The 19,231-nt window shown below is 26.2% G+C and overlaps 3 protein-coding genes across 6 annotated transcripts in view; 2 read left to right on the forward strand and 1 right to left on the reverse strand.

Annotated features, from left to right (window-relative positions):
• Window positions 1-19,231, forward strand: part of LOC127291539 (uncharacterized protein DDB_G0284459-like) — a 309,035-nt gene that overhangs the window by 235,317 nt on the left and 54,487 nt on the right. The window lies entirely within an intron of this gene.
• Window positions 1-19,231, forward strand: part of LOC127291546 (bromodomain and WD repeat-containing DDB_G0285837-like) — a 237,677-nt gene that overhangs the window by 193,709 nt on the left and 24,737 nt on the right. The window contains exon 1 of one of the 4 annotated variants that reach the window (XM_051320731.1): window positions 2,129-2,244. The exons of 1 other annotated variant lie outside the window; for it this stretch is intronic. The gene's annotated coding sequence lies outside the window, so the exon portion shown is untranslated. Of the gene's footprint in view, window positions 1-2,128; window positions 2,245-6,794; window positions 7,169-19,231 lie in introns of those variants that run through there. 2 more of the 4 variants (XM_051320730.1, XM_051320733.1) reach the window with 2 other exon arrangements.
• LOC127291545 (uncharacterized) lies at window positions 9,554-14,389 on the reverse strand. The gene is made up of 4 exons (XM_051320729.1): window positions 13,312-14,389; window positions 12,996-13,137; window positions 12,170-12,424; window positions 9,554-10,540 (listed from the first exon to the last, which is right to left on the reverse strand). Exon 1 carries the CDS (start codon window positions 14,371-14,373, stop codon window positions 13,369-13,371), a length of 1,005 nt encoding a protein of 334 aa, XP_051176686.1. The 5' UTR covers window positions 14,374-14,389; the 3' UTR covers window positions 9,554-10,540; window positions 12,170-12,424; window positions 12,996-13,137; window positions 13,312-13,368.

Consider the following 19,231-nt stretch of genomic DNA (forward strand, 5'->3'; position numbering starts at 1 on the left):
GTACGGAAGCTTCTACGCGCCACCACAAAACCAAGTTTATGCTCGATTCATTTTAGCCTCGAAAAGTAAAGAACCGTGTGTGATTTTGCTGTTTCCTTGTTTTTGACGTGAAAAACCGCGAGGTGGTTCGGGTGTTCGTTCGTTCGCACGTTCGCAGATTCGACAATTTGTCCAAAATCGTGTAACATTGTCTTTTTAGTTATATTTACAGATAAAAGTAAATAAGTTGAGATTTCAATTCTTAAATTTTATGTAAGATTTTATGATTTCCGCAATTAAATAAAGTTTTTGCTTTTATTTTGAGTAGAAAATATCGTTATTTTGAGGTGGATTGGTGTTTTTCTTTGTTATCTATGTAATAATAAATATAAATAAATAATCGATTTATTTTAATATAAGGTTATGTAGTATGTATGCACGTGAGATATTACATAATAATTGTCCTTCCTTTTCACATGTTTATCTTATATTATTTACAATAATATATAATGCTCAGAGAAAAGCAATTATTTAATAGGATATGTTAATAATCCTGTGTAATTTCGTGCGGGCTTTTTTTATTTCTATGTAAAGTCATCCCGCCAAGAAATTGCTTTTTGACAGCTTTAGAATTTGATAAGCATGATAAACAACGCTTCCAAATAAACAAAGTTTTATGAAGAGGGATCAGTCCAAATTATTTTGAAACATGTTGTTTTTTAATACTTAATATAATATTGAATGTAACTAACAAATTTTTGATTTACAACAATCACTGACACATTAATTTATATACAAATTTTTTACAAAAATGAATGTCTGACTGAATTGCTAAAGTCTTTTTTATGAATTTCAGCCAATTTATAAAATTTTTTTATTATATATAGTACATGATATATTTCGTTTCTTATAAAAAAAATAATTGAATTGTCGAAAAACTTCTTTATAATAATTGGAAACGCATTTGATGGTAAATTTTATAGATAAAAGTATTATGAAGATAATTTAATTTTCCAAAATGTACTCATAGTTAATATTAAAAACTCAAATTTCAATAGTTTTGAAATTGAAGTAATTGTAAGTGTTAATTGCTGCGACGAGAGTTTTTTACAATTCTATTTTTTAGAATAATTGAGTTTTAGAGAATTTCTCAAGAAAATGTTTTAAAATTATTCAATTTTAAATCTTTATTAAGATTATTAAAAATGAATGATTTGAAGACAATTTTTTAAAACAATTAAAATTTGAAAGATTATAAATTTTATTTTTTGACAATATAATAATGAAAGTTTTTAATTGAAAAAATTTAAATTATTTGATTTAAATTTATAAAAATCTTCTAGAATTTTCTTTGAAAAGTTTTTTAAGAAGTTAATATTTTGAAAAAATTTATCTTTCATCTTTCTTTAATGGAAATTATAAAATAAAGAAATTAGTTAGGGTCAGCTGGGGTAAATAGAAACAGATTTGCTATATTTCACCAATAACATAAGTTTTTTCTTTTAAATCACAATACTTTCGGGTTTTTTGTGTATTGGGTTATTATTTCACTTCCGTGGAACAGTTTTATGAGGTAGTAAAAAATTTGGGTATCATTAAATCGCAATAATCATCTGTTTCTATTTACCTTTAAATTTTTCAACTTTGATAAAATTTAGAGGTAAATAGAAACAGATAATTATTACTTACAAGTATGCAAATGTTAAAGGATACAAAAAATTACGTAAAAAAATTGTATAGATAAAATATCTATAAATATAACTAAAAAGACAATGTTACACGATTTTGGACAAATTTTCGAATCTGCGAACGTGCGAACGACCGAACACCCGAACCACCTCGCGGTTTTTCACGTCAAAAACATGGAAACAGCGAAATCACACACGGTTCTTTAAGGTGCTTATATACCTCAAATTTCGATCAGATGAACATTATTTCTGGACCGTGAAAATGCGTGAAAAGTCATTTTCACGGCGGGTATTTTTGAATTGTTTTAAACAAAAAATGTTTTTTTAAGAAATATAATATTAAATAATTGTTTTAATATGTAAGAACACTTTAAAATAGTGATAGAGAGATGATTTGATTAAAAAATTTAGCAAATTTTGCTTTAAAACGTTTTCTGCTACAAGAAAGTTTAAAATGACGATGTTTGTGAAATGGTTTGTACAGTGCTTCTTCCTTGTTAGTGTCTCTCAGAGTTTTGTTTATGTTATGTCGGTTCTTTTTAACTTGTAATAAATAATGAGTGCTGAAAATAAATCGGTAAGTTGAAATGTTTATCAAATAAATTTAAATTCAACTAATTGTTTCGAATAACTGAAAGAAACATGTACACATGTACACTGTACAAACCATTTCACAAACATCGTCATTTTACACTTTCTTGTAGCAGAAAACGTTTTAAAGCAAAATTTGCTAAATTTTTTAATCAAATCATCTCTCTATCACTATTTTAAAGTGTTCTTACATATTAAAACAATTATTTAATATTATATTTCTTAAAAAACATTTTTTGTTTAAAACAATTCAAAAATACCCGCCGTGAAAATGACTTTTCACGCATTTTCACGGTCCAGAAATAATGTTCATGTGATCGAAATTTGAGGTATATAAGCACCTTTACTTTTCGAGGCTAAAATGAATCGAGCATAAACTTGGTTTTGTGGTGGCGCGAAGAAGCTTCCGTAATCTGCGGCCTGGTCACACTGTCGGCGTGCCTCATAGTGTGCTCCGTATCCGTATCTTACGGAAGCTTTGACGATGCTTATTTGTTTTGATTGCGAACCCAGTATAATTATTTATTGTTACACTCGAATCTCGTTATAACGAATCTCGATACAACGTTCGCTTGTTATTACGAACACCAAAACTCTTTATATAACGACAAAAATTTGTCCCCTTTACCCCCACCAATTTAAAAAAAACACGATCGAATTTAAATATGTAAGCTATTAGATTCATCAATTTAAAAAGTTTTTTGTTGCTCAATTAACTTGTATGAGGTTAAATAGTAACCAACTATTACATATTTGGTGATTATCGTAAAATTAGAAAAAAAATTAAGTAGAATTTAGTTGTTAAAAGGTATGTATATATTTGAACATTTTTATTTAATTTAATAAACAATAATGTTGTTAATTTTTTAATTTATAAATAAACTTAAAATTAATTAACTTTTAGCTTTATTGAACCTAAACATTTAACCTGAACATTTTATTCAACTGTCTACTTAATTAGTTTAACCGCAATATTTCGGTAATTACAAACAAATATTTATTTTTTGAAACCTTGTAATTTCACTTATAAAATAATCAGAAATTACTTACTTTTTTATCCGATTCCATAATTGGAAATTAATATCATTCGTATATGTATACACTAAAGAATGTTTATATTAAATGTCAAACAAATTTGACATATTGTAAAGTTGGTTACAGATAAATTCACGTTTTTAAATAGAATGTGAAGTGGGGGCCCCTCTTGTCATCGTTATATCGAGATTTTAAAGTCCCGACCTTGTCGTTATAACGAGATTTAAGTGTATTACCGTGTTTTAATAAGTGATATGACATCAAATGCAAAATTATCTGATATACTTAATAAAAAATATTCATACTCTTGATAGATTTTATTAAACAATTGGATTTTAAATTAGGCTCTGTCACTTGTGCTGTCAGAGTCGATTCTAGGTGTGACGTCAGAGGCCTGGAGGCACAACAAACAGACGAAACAATGTTATTCTTAAAGAAAATTTGTTTCCACTTTCATCAATTTTATTCATATATTAAACATGGAAAACGCTTGTTGACATATAATAAAATTAAAATGTGTGTTGATAATTAATTATGTTATATATTTGATTCAATTGCATTGATAGATTCTCTGAATTCGTGATAAAATATAAATTTTGAGGTTAGAGGTGTTTGTTTACTGACTTGAAATCTTTTACTGCTGCGGTAATTCCCACTTAAAATATATATTTTATATCATTTTTAATAACATGCATACTGGTTATTGTTTAATAATGTTGTTAAAATGTAAAATGTGATTACCCTGCTAAAAATAAAATCACAAAACGTCAAAAAATTAGTCAGGATCTCTGACGTTTTGAGACTGTTTTTGTTACGATTGCAGTCACAGGACACCACAATAAGTGAGGTTTAGTCAAAGAATCGTCAATAGTAGTCAGATTTTTTATGAGGGTCGGAGACCCTTTTTTTTGCCATACCATAAATCATTAAACCCTGTGACTATTTGTGATGTTAAATGACATTTCTTTCTATAAAATAGTTTTGAAGATTCCTGACTTACTTCTCATGAATTCTGACTACAAATATTTAAAAATTAAAAAAAATCAATATTTTATCATTAAAAAAATAAATTATCGTACAACATTTTTTTATCTTTACGTTACACATTCTTAATTATTATTTTTACAATTTATTATATTTATTTACTCCTATCGAAGAAAATCTCGCAAACGCAGGGAATCGAACTCACAACCTAACGAACGCAAACCGAATACCTAACCCCTGAGCTAAACTAACCTAACTGAGATCTTAAAAATAGAATACGGTTTTATGAAAATAGAAGATCTTATTACTTTTTTTCAATTTTATCAACATATTTTGTTGATAATTATTATTATTATTTTTAAAAAATTTTATAATTTTTAAAAATTAACAAGTAAAGTTAAAATAGTAATAGGTATATTGTTATATTGATCAAAAAACATTTGTAGTCCAATTATCATATATTAATGTATTCAATTAATAAAATTTGCTTCAGCAAATATTTAATTAAACAAAAAATTCGTATGTAAATATTATTTGAATTCGAACTTAAAAGAATATGTGTAATATACAAATAAAATAGTCTAGAATAATAAGATACTGCCGGATTGTCTCAAGTAAACTCTGAGCGAATTTTATCAGGTTTTTCGCTCACGTTTTAGCACATTCATCACTATTATAATTAATTATAATGATAAGAATTAATTAATATGCATATATTAATTACTATATTATTAAAATTCAATTTAACATAATTCTTCCACAAATCAACTAAATAATTACTAATTTTAATTTCTCTTTTTAGCATACTGCACTATAATTAGATGTAATATTTGGTTCAAATCAAATTTATATTTAGTGGAAACTGGATCAAATTCGCTCAGAGATTGATTGAGCGATCAATTCATATATTCTATTTTACAAGAGACCAGAATGTTTTTGCTCATCTATAGTTGTAAAAAAATAAACTTTTATGTGAAATAGCCAGCGATTTCTAATTTTTTTCAAATATATATATATATATAGAGTTAACACAATGGTAAGAATAGGTTTTCAACATATGTTGCTTTCTTATAACTAAATGTAAGGAAACTAGCTTACTGTAAAATAATAAATACAAATTTGAAGTAGGGACTTTAAAAGTATAGTCGTAGTCATTGACGCCTTCCCTTTTCTGTCCTTGTCTTACAAACTTGATTCCATATATATTATATGTACGTTAGAAAAGGACAAAAAGAAAAGTATAGGCCAGAAGGATCTTTTATGGTTTTATGGCTTTTCATTGCAAAATTAAAAATTGTTGCATTTGAAAAAAATGATTTTTAAATATTATATTCGTAATGTACATGTTAATACAATTACAACGATATAAAATTTTTTGCAAATATTTTTAAATTATTGAGAATTAATTTTAATTAATGGAGTATTTATTGTATAATCATTATGTAATTTTAGAGTTTTTACATAATGTTTTATATCATTGGAATCGTTAAAATCTATAAATTACAAATATAACATTTAAAAAAATATTTATTTAAATTTAAATAATTTTTTATTTTGCATTAAAATGTCATAAAACCTGATGGACCCTCGAAAGGACCCTTCTGTTGGAAAAAGGGAATATATAATATAATAGAGTTATATGGTGGGTTTGAGTGGCCTTGGTACCTCTCTTGGAACCCTTTTTATAAAAAAAATAAAACGTAGTGAGAAATCGTCACTTTTTAGAAAACGTCAGGCCCATAAAAACTATTTAAGTCAGAATTAGTCAGCAGCATCACAGAACATCAAAATAGTCTCAAAACGTCAGGATTTCTGACGTTTTAAGACTGATTTCTGATTTTATTTTTAGCAGGGTAGTAAACAAACTTTTCTAACCTCAATATTTATATTTTATCATGAATTGAGAGAATCTATCAATGCAATTGAATCAAATATATAACAAAATTAATTATCAACATACATTTTAATTTTATTATATGTCAACAAGCGTTTTCCATGTTTAAAATATGAATAAAATTGATGAAAGTGGAAACAAATTTTCTTCTCCATAAGAATAACATTGTGTCGTCTGTTTGTTGTGCCTCCAGGTCTCTGACGTCATATCTTGAACTCGAAATATCTCGATGAACTGACACAGCCTAATGTGCTTTCGTTTTATTGTAGTTTAAGGTTAATATATGATGGTTTTGTTAAAAACAAAATGAAAATATTATTTCTGAAAATTTTATATTTATTCTGTCTTATTATATACATATATTTGCTAATTTAAATTATTTACAAAGAAAATATTAAAAAAAAGAGAAATATGTTACTGATAAAAAGGTTTCAAGATAAAGTTGACTTTTAATACGTTAAATAAAAAATAACAATAAATGTATATTTAACAACATTTAAGTATAAAGAAATGAAATTATTATCTGATTTTTAACTTTAACGAAACCAACTTATGCTAGTTTCATATTTAGCATATAGAACATCGCTGTTTCAATGTTTTTGTCGTAATGGCCTAAGCACAACTTAAGGTGCTTTTATACCTCAAATTTCGATCAGATGAACATTATTTCTGGACTGTGAAAATGCGTGAAAAATCATTTTCACGGCGGGTATTTTTAAATTGTTTTAAACAAAAAATGTTTTCTTAAGAAATATAATATTAAATAATTGTTTTAATATGTAAGAACACTTTAAAATAGTGATAGAAAGATGATTTGATTGAAAAATTTAGCAAATTTTGCTTTAAAACGTTTCCTGCTATAAGAAAGTGTAAAATGACGATGTTTGTGAAATGGTTTGTACAGTGCTTCTTCCTTGTGAGTGTCTCTCAGAGTTTTGTTTATGTTATGTCGGTTCTTTTTAACTTGTAATAAATAATGAGTGCTGAAAATAAATCGGTAAGTGGAAATGTTTGTCAAATAAATTTAAATTCAACTAATTGTTTCGAATAACTGAAAGAAACTTAATATACAGAAAGTATTTGAGAGATGCGTGGAAAATTTTTTTATAACCTCAAATTCATACACATACTTTTTGTGTTTTTAAATTTCAAGTTTTATAATTACTTATGATTTTCATAAGTAATTATATATAACTAATTTTCGAAACAATTAGTTGAATTTAAAATTACTTGATGAACATTTCAACTTACCGATTTATTTTCAGTACTCATTATTTATTACAAGTTATAAAGAACCGACATAACATAAACAAAACTCTGACAATGAGAGACACTCACAAGGAAGAAGCACTGTACAAACCATTTCACAAACATCGTCATTACTATATATAACAAAATTCCAAAGTTTCATTACAATCGGTTAACCTACCCTACCGAAAGAGAGATACTGGAATGGTACTGAAATGGACTTGGCTTGAGTTCCACTTCAGTACCACTACCTGATAACCCATAAGAAGACATTTTTAAAGTACTTTAACAATAGTTTTAAAGGTATGTTAGAACAGCAAAACGTCTCTCACGATATCCGTGTAAAACAGCAAAAAAAACATAATAGTTTGTAGAAAATTTCAGTTAAGTTTGGAAATTATATTGCAATCCCTCCTTGAACAATAGACTCCCAGGTCCTTTGTTGAAGGATTACAATTTTAACCCGAGTTTTATTGCTTAAAAAATTTGTAATTTTAACAACTCAACTTTAAAAAATATATATTGAGATTCGTTAATATTTCTAGATTATGAATATCTAAAATTTATCATAAAATAATTACATTTAAAAAAGTTATAATTTATCTCGTATACCTTAAGTTTGATAAAAAAATGGACATCATTTTTGAATTTAGCTGACAAAGGAAATATCATATGCATAATAATGTATGAAAATAATATAAATCCATGAAAAACAAATATAATATTGAAATAAATATAAAGTTTTTGTTTAAACATATTGAAAAAGCTAGTCGCTTTTCACTTTTATGAGGGTATTAACGGTAACTCGACCCTTTTCGCAGGTAAATTTCCCAGTTCCATTTCAGTACCAAAATGCACCAAATTAGTACTGAGTTGGTACTAAGATCTCAGTTTCAATTTCCCAGTACCAATCCAGTACCACCCTTCCGGTAGGGTACTCCGAAAAAGTCAAAATCTCACCTGGAATCGCACACATGGAAAACGTTTGTTGACATATAATAAAATGAAAATGTGTGTTGATAATTAATTTTGTTATATATTTGATTCAATTGCATTGATAGATTCTCTGAATTTGTGATAAAATATAAATATTGAGGTTAGAAAAGTTTGTTTACTAATCACATTTTACATTTTAACAATATTATTAAACAATAACCACCCAGATAGCCATAGAGATAATATAAATAGAGTAGACAAGGTATAGGCGGCTGCGTAAGAGGGAAGTGTCCTGACATAAACAGAATGGGTTGGAAAGAGAAGAAAGATTTAACACCAGTATCTGTCCTTCAATAAGCACCAGCGCAAGAGAGACACCTACTGGTGCTAAAATCGCGTTCTCTTTCTATCAAACGGACGCCTCTATACAGACCATCTCCACTCTATTTATATTATCTCTATGCAGATAGCACGACATTTTTCGGCAAGTTTGCGGCAAGTTTGCAGTGCAAAGTTCGGAAGTTTGCGCGGCAAGTTTGCAGCAAACTTTAAATATGTATAAAAATGTCCCCCCATTGGCAAGTTTGCAATGCAAATTTGCAGCAAATTTTAAAAGTAAAATTTCTGAAAATTTCCAAGAATAATTGTTGGAAAAATTGCGCGGATAATTTTCTCCAAGTTTGACTATAAAATTTTAGGAGAAATAAATTATAAATTTTGTTTAATAATAAATACTAACATTTTTGCAGAATTAAAAATTACAGAATTATTAAAATAAATTTTCCCATAAACCTCTTAATCTAGGAACAGAAAGACAGAAATGCAGGATTAATTTATTATAAAATTTATTATAAAAATGGTACATTTTTTTATGTTTAATAAAAGTAAATTTTTTAATGCCTAATGAATTGAATTCATAAATAAAATTTTTTTTATATCTATTAGCTAATAGTTGTTAAAATAATAGAAAGTAAATAAACATTAATTTTTTTGTCTAGTATAATTCATTGAAATATTTTTATGAAATTTAAGTCAGATAGAATTAAACTGAAAAAATTTTTAGATATTTGAAATTTGATATATATTTGAAATGATATTTTGATATTTGAATTTATTTGAAAGATTTGAATATGTTTGAAAAGAATTAAATATTTTTTTCTAACAATTTTTTGCATTATTATTTATGGAGATTATTTTACTGTAGATATTTATAAGTGTATTTTGTTTTAATTATTTAATTTTAAAAAGTAATTTTTCAGAATTATTAACATAACAATTTTTTATATCTTTTTCAAATTGGAAGTAATTTTTCAAAAAAATCGGTAAAACTATTTGAAACCAATTGAAATTTTTCGGTTTGCAAGTAGCTTTTTACGGGCTTTTATTAGTGTGAGCAACTACACTGAGAAACAATATTATTAAATAACTTCCAGAAATTTTTAAATTGCTATGCACAAAATTTATGCACTTAAATACGCATTTTAAATAATTTTCAAAAGTATTTTTTTCGTTACTTCATTTTTTTATAAGGCTATCATAAACATTTTAAAACCAAAGAAATTCTTTTAATTTCTGAATCCTAAATTGCATTTTACTTTACAAAAATATATTGATTACAATGCAGGCTTCACAGTGACCCTAAAAAGTATTTTAGGAGAAATAGGGGACTAAAAATATAAAAATAGAGGACTTTTAGGGGACTATGAAAATTATTTAAATGATGCTGAATTTCTGTATTTTCTTGAGAAAATGACATCAATGTACCAATTTTCAGTTTTGTCAGTGTTTACTGTGTAACCGAAACCTCAAAAATTAAGATTTTATAATGCCTTTGTGGAAAAAAGGGGAAAGTTAGGAAAAGGTTTGGAAATAGGGGACTTTTTAAAAATTAAAAAATGGGACTTTAAGGGAAATAGGGAACAGCCTGTGAAACCAGCAAATGAAACAAACAAGATCTTGAAATATATTGTTAATTTTACTTGCTTCTGTATCAGAAGCGATTTCTTAACAGTTGTTTTCTTCTCCTCCTTGTAGACCTGACTGATGTTACATTATTCACTATTAAGCACGGTGACTTATGTTTAGTTATTCAGATGTTAATCCTTGCTGATTCTAACTAAAATAAAATTTTCCAATTTTTTATTCCTTGTGATAATTCGATTTTCAGCAAAACAACCTGCACGATCTGCAACACAATAAAATTTTACTGAAAATAAAGGTGTATAATATAAGCTACTTGAAAATTGATTTACTTTGTTTACTTCACTTTAGATGTTGCTAGTAATAAATTCTTTTATTTACTTAATTTCTTTAAATACAATAAAAGCTGGGAGTAAACGAAATTTAATTCTGCGTGCAGTCACATTAGATCAAAGAAAAACTACGAAAATATTTTACGATTTACTTTCCTTACGCTCGGTCGAGAAGTTAATAAATGTTCAACTTTCTCAATGCTTTTCTAACCAAGAAAGTTGCATTTTCAGAGCAGGCGTTGGAGAAAATAAATTTCATTTTAAGCAAATGTCTTTTTAAACTTGTTGCTGTTCCAAGAAGAACATAGCGTTCCAAATAATTAATAAAACACACACACACATTTTTTATATCTCAAGAGTCGCTCTATCAAAGAGCATTCTGAAAAAGCTAAAACATTCTAAATAAGCAATTTATACACCATTTTTTTAAACACGATTTTTTAGATTTTTTCATTAGTTTTTGCAATTTTTTCATAGCTAAAACTTTCAGAACCCGTTTAAATATTATAAATATCTCATAAAAAAGATTAAGACTATATAAGCTAAGGTTATTTTGAGAATTTTATTTTTAAATGGCTGACACAAAATGGTGACTAAAGTCACTTTTTTAAATAATTTAATAAACAAATGGAGAAAATTTTCAAAAGTAGTTGGTTTTTTTTAAACTCGTTACTTATTGGAGAATTTGAGGTCATTGATTACGAATATGACTTTATTTTTAAAAAATTTACAAGAAGATTAGATTGTCTTGAAATTTTGAGGACGTTGTTTTACAAATATTACCTTAGTTTTTAAAAACTCTAAATGGCGGATCCAATATAGAGGACAAATTAACAATTTTTTAAAAAACGGGCGAATTTTTTTTAAATTGGTTGTTCAGGGGTTTTTGGGATTAATGATTACGAATACAACTTTAATTTTAAAAAAATTTTAATTTCATTTAAAGGCATTTTAAAGGGTTTGACTGCAAAAAAATCCCAAAATCCAATTTAAAAGTGTAAGAAAATTGTGTCTTCTTATGAAAATAGTATATATTAAAATTTTTTTATTTACTTATTTTTTGAGCATTCCGTTCGATAGAACGACTCTTGAAAAATAAAAAATATTCAAATATGCCTTTAAACTTAATGTGAAATTTTTGTACATCCTGTCCTCAATAGATTAATAAAAAATTTATTTTTATCATTACAAAAATGTTTTCTGACTTTCTCTTGATTTTTATTATTAATACGATAAATATTGTCATTATTGATTTTTGAATGAAATAAATTTTAAGTAAAATTTTTTTTTCTACTATATTTATATGATGGGTGTGTGTTCACCGAATTTTGTTCTTCAAATTCCCGGTCATTTCACGATTTCCCCGGTGACATTAAAGTTATTTTTTATTACAAATAAATTGTAAAATTAAAATAAATAAAAACATCTTTAATTTTAATGTATATTTCCAGATATTTCCCATACCTTTTCTATATATATTTTTGAATTAATTAATTAATAATGATAACGCCCTGGGAAATAAATCATTGAAGCACAGAGAAAATAATAAAATCACAACTTACCTTTTTCTCGAGCAGCTAAGATAATGCTCTTAATGATAAATTCCATTGTTTTATGAATCTTCAGTCCACAATTAGAAATTTTCCAAAATATATCCCTTCATACAATGCTTGTATCAGTACTGCGGAAACATATATGAACCAATACTAAAGACAAGTTTCATATTTGAATATTAAAAAACTTCCCACTCAAGTTCATGAAATTTGATGCATCCCTTTTTTAGTAACTCGTCTATTTTATCATTCCCAATAAACTTTCTAGAAAATAGAATTTTAAAAATTAAATATATTTTTTAAAAACTTTTATATTATTTCATAATAAATTGTTAACTTATATTTTGGATTAACTTTGAGGTAGAAAAATAACTACTTAAGTGAATGCAAGCCCCGAAAAATATTATCATCAATATTTAATTTTTTTAGTGTAATTTCTAAAAATTATTTTTATTGAAATTTTCGGGAAGCTTTTTTACTTCTAATCGTTAATAAATTTTAAAGTGACTCTTAAAAAAATTATTTAAGGCTTTATATAAAATTGATAAGCCAAATGATTAGGAATAACTTCAAGTTCAGAAAATTCTTAAGATTTAAACCCTTCTAAAATTGGAAAAATAGGTACTTTAACTTAAAAAAAACTTTCAAAAACTCAAAACTAAATTTTTTATTCTACGTTCGGCTTTGTTATTTAAAGATTTAATAAATAATTTGATGAATCATATTTTATACTTTCTACAGTCATAAAAAATGTAATTAATTTTTTAAAATTGTTTTTATTTATATCTTAATTTTTAAAAATTTTATATATTTATTTAATATAGTTCATATTTACCAATTTCTCTCACTTTCACAATTTTGACTGTAATTTCTTAATCGGCTACTTCAGAGATTGCTATTTACAAAAATGTAATGCAGAAGGGTCAATTCATACGAGGATAGGAGACAAAAATCGCCAATGTTGCTTTTCTTGATTTCTGTAAATAAAAAGTACAATTTATAAAGAAAATTTTTAAACCCATTTTTATTGCGTATTTTATCATTATCTACTTGAGAATGTTTTAATTTTATTATTAATTAATTATTGAGTAGAGAATGCTACAAATGATTAAAAATTAAAATAATCACTTTGTGATAAGTGTGTAACTCACTATTATGATTATCTTCCAGCATATAAATCTAAGTTTTCAATATTTTTCAAATGGTATTCATATAATTATTGAGTGTTGCAAAGGGAGCAGGATTACTTCTTCTGAAGTTGGTACTCTCCATACTTTGCACAGTAAGTTTTTTGTCGAAGTGGAGAACATGGTGTCTTTCAAAAGAATTCCTTTATGTATGTTTATCAACCTAGAATCTGGGAATTCATATAATGCATCAGTAGACATGATTCTCTGTACTATTAGTCGTGTATCATTGATACAGTCGATAATATTTAAAACTTGACCGAAGGTACCGTCCTTTAACAAAACGCAACTATTCTTTAATTGAAGACAATTAATTTTAACTGATTCAGTCTGGAATACTTTATACTGTTTTTTTATATCGGAGACATCTTTAGTAATTGGTCCGGTGTTGTGTGGTCTTTGCAAATTTGTTTTTTTAATATTCACATCATTTAGTACAGCTTCGCGTTCAGAGTATCTTTTGGCAATTTGTTCAAGAGGTTTATGTCCTTTTTTTATCATTCTCTTTATCGTTGACATATAGTTCTCGAATCTAAAAGCACTGTACTTGTCCAAGCGTCCAAACTTCTTAACATCCGCAATAAGGTGTAATAAGTTGTGCACATTATGTGACACAAATTGTTCCCCATAAATATTTTGAAAACCTTGGACAAAATTTACTAACAATTCGTGACAAGACTGTATATTCTCTGGAGAAAGATTAATTTCGCTCACTAAAACAGATATCGCAGTATGTAGAAGTAAGAAGTTCTCATACATTTCCTTTTTTACACCATTTACCATTATTTTCTTCAAAACCACAGGTCCTGTATATAATAAGAATGTCCGAAACTCTGTTGCCTTCCAATGTGCATATGTCAATAACGATCGTGGTTTTCTCCCAAATTCACAAGGTATGCTGCAACGAAGATTCAACAGTCTTTTAGAAATTTTTCTTATTTCTTCTGAACTTAATCTCACTTTAAGTGGACCCTTCACCCATAACTGTATGAGTTTCTTCATTACACCTAACAATACCAGGTGCATATAATCTAAAGGCACATTGGAGATGCAACCGAAATTTGGAATTTGGGTTAAGATTGTCTCTTTTCCATTGTCGAATTCTTGATAATCATTATTAATAAATCCTCCATCTGTTTTCAGAGGTGAAGGTTTGATTCCTGGAAAACATACAGTTCCCCTTTTTTTTCGACCTTTGCCTTTCTTCTTACGTTTTCCTTTACCTTTCTCATTTCCTTTTCGCGCAATATATTTACCTCTAATGGTGCATTTTGAACAGCTATTATATCCCGTATGTCCTTTCAGATAAAAGGTGAAAGATTTTGCCGGAGCATCGCAAACTATAGCTGTACACGATATTGAAACATCAGAATCTTTTAGTTTATTATTACATAGATAAATTAATTCTTCAACAAATTCCTTTAGAAAATCATTAGCATCTTCTGGTTTTGATGCGCCGTAAAACGCTCCAACAGGATATACTATGTCTCCATTTATTTCAGAGCATAGAATTAACCAAAGGCTTTCAGTCCCAGATTTTGAGATGGGTAAACCATCTATATTACATATTAATTTAACTTCCTTAATTGATTTTCCCCTTTTCTGGTACTCTCGAAGAATACCCCTTACGGCTCTCTCGACACCAAAATGATAATATTGCCCACCGCAAATTTCCGAAATTTTTACAAATCTGACTGTTCCCATCAAGGTTCTTGCATCCAAGGGCAAAGGAAATGGTAAAACTGATTTTAAAAGAAGTAGCAATGCAGTCAAAGCAACAAGGCTAATGTTAAAAATCAAAGCCCAATGACGCAATTTAATTTTAAAAGCATTTCCACAAGAGTCCTCGTCTACCAGATCATCATCTGTGTCTTCGTTTGAGGATAGTTTGTTTGAATTTTCACTATCGCCATCAAAAGAAGTATCCATTAATGAGTCATCACTACTGTCAGAAAGTAAAACCTCATCTTCAGAATCATTATTGAGCACATTAAGTGCATCATTTTCAACACTGAAAGAAAAATAATATAAGGTGCTTCAACAGGTTTCTTAAAGATAATTAAACAAAATATCAGTTTATAATTTCACTTTTTAAAATTAATTTTTTCAAAAAGATAAAAAATAAAATGATAATAATATGTACTTTTCTTTAAAAACATGCTCCATAAATTTCATGTGATCAATAGTTTTGTCAAAATGAACAAGCCTTGCTGAAATTTCGTATAAATTAGGCATTTATTTAGTAATTTCAGTCAAGTTGCAAAATAATTAAATCTAACCATTTGAATATTAAGAAATAAGATTAAGCTAAATTCAGGCAAATACCAATTCTAATTTTCTAATACTTTGATTGAGGGGGCAATACCAATTTTAGCGCGAAAAATTTAATCATTTACAGAAATTTTTTTTCTTGAAAATCACCAATATTTTTCGTTTTGGAAACTATTTATTATTTAAAAGTACATGTATTGAAGCTACCTTTAATTACTTTTAATTTAAAAATATTATAAAAGTTAAAGAGGAATTATTATTATAAAAATGAAATACATCAGTCAAGCGGCATAGAGTCCTGCTCAAACGTGTGTGTACACTGTCACGCGCGTAACCAGTACACCGAGTTGAAATTATTATTTAAAGCTATTAAACCAACTCGGCCATTCTGAATCTATTTTAAAAATTCTTTCTTATATTTTCAGGCACATTAAAAAAAATTAATAAAAAATACCCCAATTCAAAAAAATTCATTTTGTTTATAAAAAATTTTCATTTTTTTAATGAAAAATTGAAAAAAAATTTTATTTTTCTAGTTATATGCCATTGAAAATAAGTCTTCATTTAAAAAATCAAAAATTTTAAAAATTCATTATTAAAAAATTTCGCCAAAAATAAAAAAAATACATTTCTTTTTTTCTTTAATACAGAACAGAAAAAAATATGTTTGGGTGATTTTAAAGGGTCGACTGAAGTTTCACGTGATTTCGCCCATATATATATATTATATTTATTTTTATAATTTATTTTATTTATTACATATATATATATATATATATATATAAATTAATGAAAAATTTTGTAAGAACACTTTTAAATTTATATACTGAAAAAAAACAAAAAGGGTAAAATTGGTATTTTTGAAGTGCGAATTAATGTTGCCCCCCTTAAATTCATATTAAGAAATGCTAAAAATGTTACTTATTGAAAGTCACAAGCTTTGATAAATGGTCGGCTTTTTAGTTGATTCAAAAAATCTGAATAGAATTAGTAAAATATGCAAAAAAAATACGATATACATTGCAGTAAAATGTAGTTCAACAACAAAACATTTGAGAATTTACATATAATATTATTATGAGCGACAAATTTACTTTTTGAAAATGTTAATGTTACTTAACATATTCCGCAATTACTTGGAAACAATTTTTTGTGTTCTAAATATTATTGGTATTAAATAAATGAATATATTGTTAATATTTTGCTCCTCATAAAAAGTAATAAAGTTTTTTTTAGGAATACACAATCTTAAGAAAATAACAAATTTCATTACATAAATACCTATAATCGTTGACTTGTTTCACAACATCGTGGTTAGCATCCAAACAATTAGTCATATAATTACTCTCCACATTTTTACTAGATTGTAATACCTGGGTGGACTCTTCATATACATCGCTTTCCAAGACTGACAAGTGTTGCTTTAAAGTGGACCTTACGGAAAAAAATTATATTAGAATAATAAAGATAATGAATATTACTTGAACAAGGTATCATCAATTCTTTAAATTCATAGTATCATTCTATATAAAGTAATTATAAACTTTTTGTTTTTCAAGAAGATTAAAGTGGAGTTATGGTTGATCAAGTAGAGTTCAAGCCATGAGGAGCTGCAAAGTATTCCGAGTTATTCAATGATTCTGTGTAATCAAACTTTTCAAGTTTTCGAATTTATTTATTAATTCAAAAATATTAAATTTTCTAAATTTATAAAAAAAACTATAAAATGTTCAAAATTTTGAAATTTTCAATTACTTTCTTGCATTTGAGTACTGGAATGTGTTGAAGTTATTTTAATTTTCGAGTTTTTTTAATACATTCATAGTCACTTAACTTGGCTCTGCTCTTTAAAAAAAGTCGGCTCTACTTGGTTCATCTGTTTAAATTTTTTGCAAACCTCTACAACTTTAAGATTTCAACTATTATGATGATAAATTTTTGTTATTTTTAGTTACATGTAATGTACGCTATGGTAATATTATTATGATACAGTTTAATAAAATATAAGACTATTAATTTCTTTGCAAAAGATAATTTTTAAAACATTAGTTCGTTTCGATAATGATAAATTAAAATTCAAATATCTTTATGTCAATCTTTATACCGAGCTTTACTAAAATCGAAGGGGAGAACTATACAACAATGAACACTTATTTGTTCTAATTAAAACTATAGAAAAATGTTTAACACTAATTTTTTATTTTTTGAATTTAAACAAATAACATTAATTTAAAAAATATATATTTCAAAATAATTCAATTTTATAGTATAAGATAAGGCAAAACTTATAATATAAAAATATAAATTTCATTAAATATAAACAAGTAATGAAGTAAATGAAAATGAAAAAGAATTAAAGATTGTCATATTCTCAAATTAGTCTTAAATTCAATTAACTGAATAAAATTAACTAGTTTAAAAATTAAACTACACACTTATATAATTATAATATTTTTCTAAAAAAAACAATTATTTAAAAACTCTATTTAATAATTTATTAATTTATAATAAGGTTTTAAATGATTATACGAAGAAATCATTTTCTTATTATAAAATTGTTCGTTTAAATTTAACATTTCTGAAAATAGTGATATAAACTTTTAAAATTCTGTTTTGAACAAATGTAAACCACTTTATTATAAACGCAACATTTATCAATTGAAATAACTGAATTTATAATGTGGTTGTGATTTTATTGATTCATAAATTATAAAGCAATTACATTTTTTAATAATTATATAACGTCGGGATTAGTAACTTAAGGAATAAAATTTTTGAAAAAATAATATTTCTCAAATATTGAATTTAAATTATTTTTATTTTTAAACTAGAAAACAATTTTAATTATATCACGAAATTTTCAGAGTGAGAATATTAAATAATGGAATTAATAATGCATTTTTGGAAGAAATAGAAAATTTCATATTTGTAAATTGTTTGGACAAAAATTGTAAATTTTGTAACGAATTGAATAATAAACATTTAATAATAACAACGGGACCTAATAGTTCCGAAATTGTAGGTTATGTTTGTGTCCATTACAGATTGATTTAACGGTTTATTTTATTAAAATTATCTAACAATAAAATCAGTTTTTATTACATATTTTAGATGTAGTTAAGTGTTAAATTTATTTGTACTGAAAATTGATAGCCTTTGCTCTTTTTTATTTCAAAAACATACAAACATAACCTACAATTTTGCGGAATCTTGGGTCCTTTTCTTTGCACCGCGTCACAAATATTCAGTAATAAATATTGAACTTTTCTTCAAGTAATAATTTTATATTTTATTTTTATAATTTTTATAATGTATGTTCTAAATGGAATTTTTTTATTATTTGTTGAAATTATAATTGCAACAATATCATGTCCCTATTTATTTTAAATTGGAATTACTTACCTCTGGAGCAACTTATCACTCTCACTGCTCTCAGAGTCACTGTCTTGGTCTTCACTATTATTTTCAATCACTACTAGATCATCTTTTTCTAATTCTCTGTTTACAATTCGCCGAAAATGACGCTTGGAATATCCACATTGAAGGGATGCTTTTCTTTTAAATGAATCCATTTTCTCAGGATAAAGTTTCGGAAGTCACAAAATATCACTCG

This window comes from Leptopilina boulardi, unplaced genomic scaffold (assembly GCF_019393585.1).
Source record: "Leptopilina boulardi isolate dan_hultmark-lab unplaced genomic scaffold, ZJU_Lbou_2.1 LbouV2_140, whole genome shotgun sequence".
Taxonomy (NCBI): Eukaryota; Metazoa; Arthropoda; class Insecta; order Hymenoptera; family Figitidae; genus Leptopilina; species Leptopilina boulardi.

Excerpts from the sequence above, each read along its gene's own strand:
- LOC127291545 (XM_051320729.1), bottom strand. The coding sequence starts at position 14,373 with ATGCACCTGGTATTGTTAGGTGTAATGAAGAAACTCATACAGTTATGG.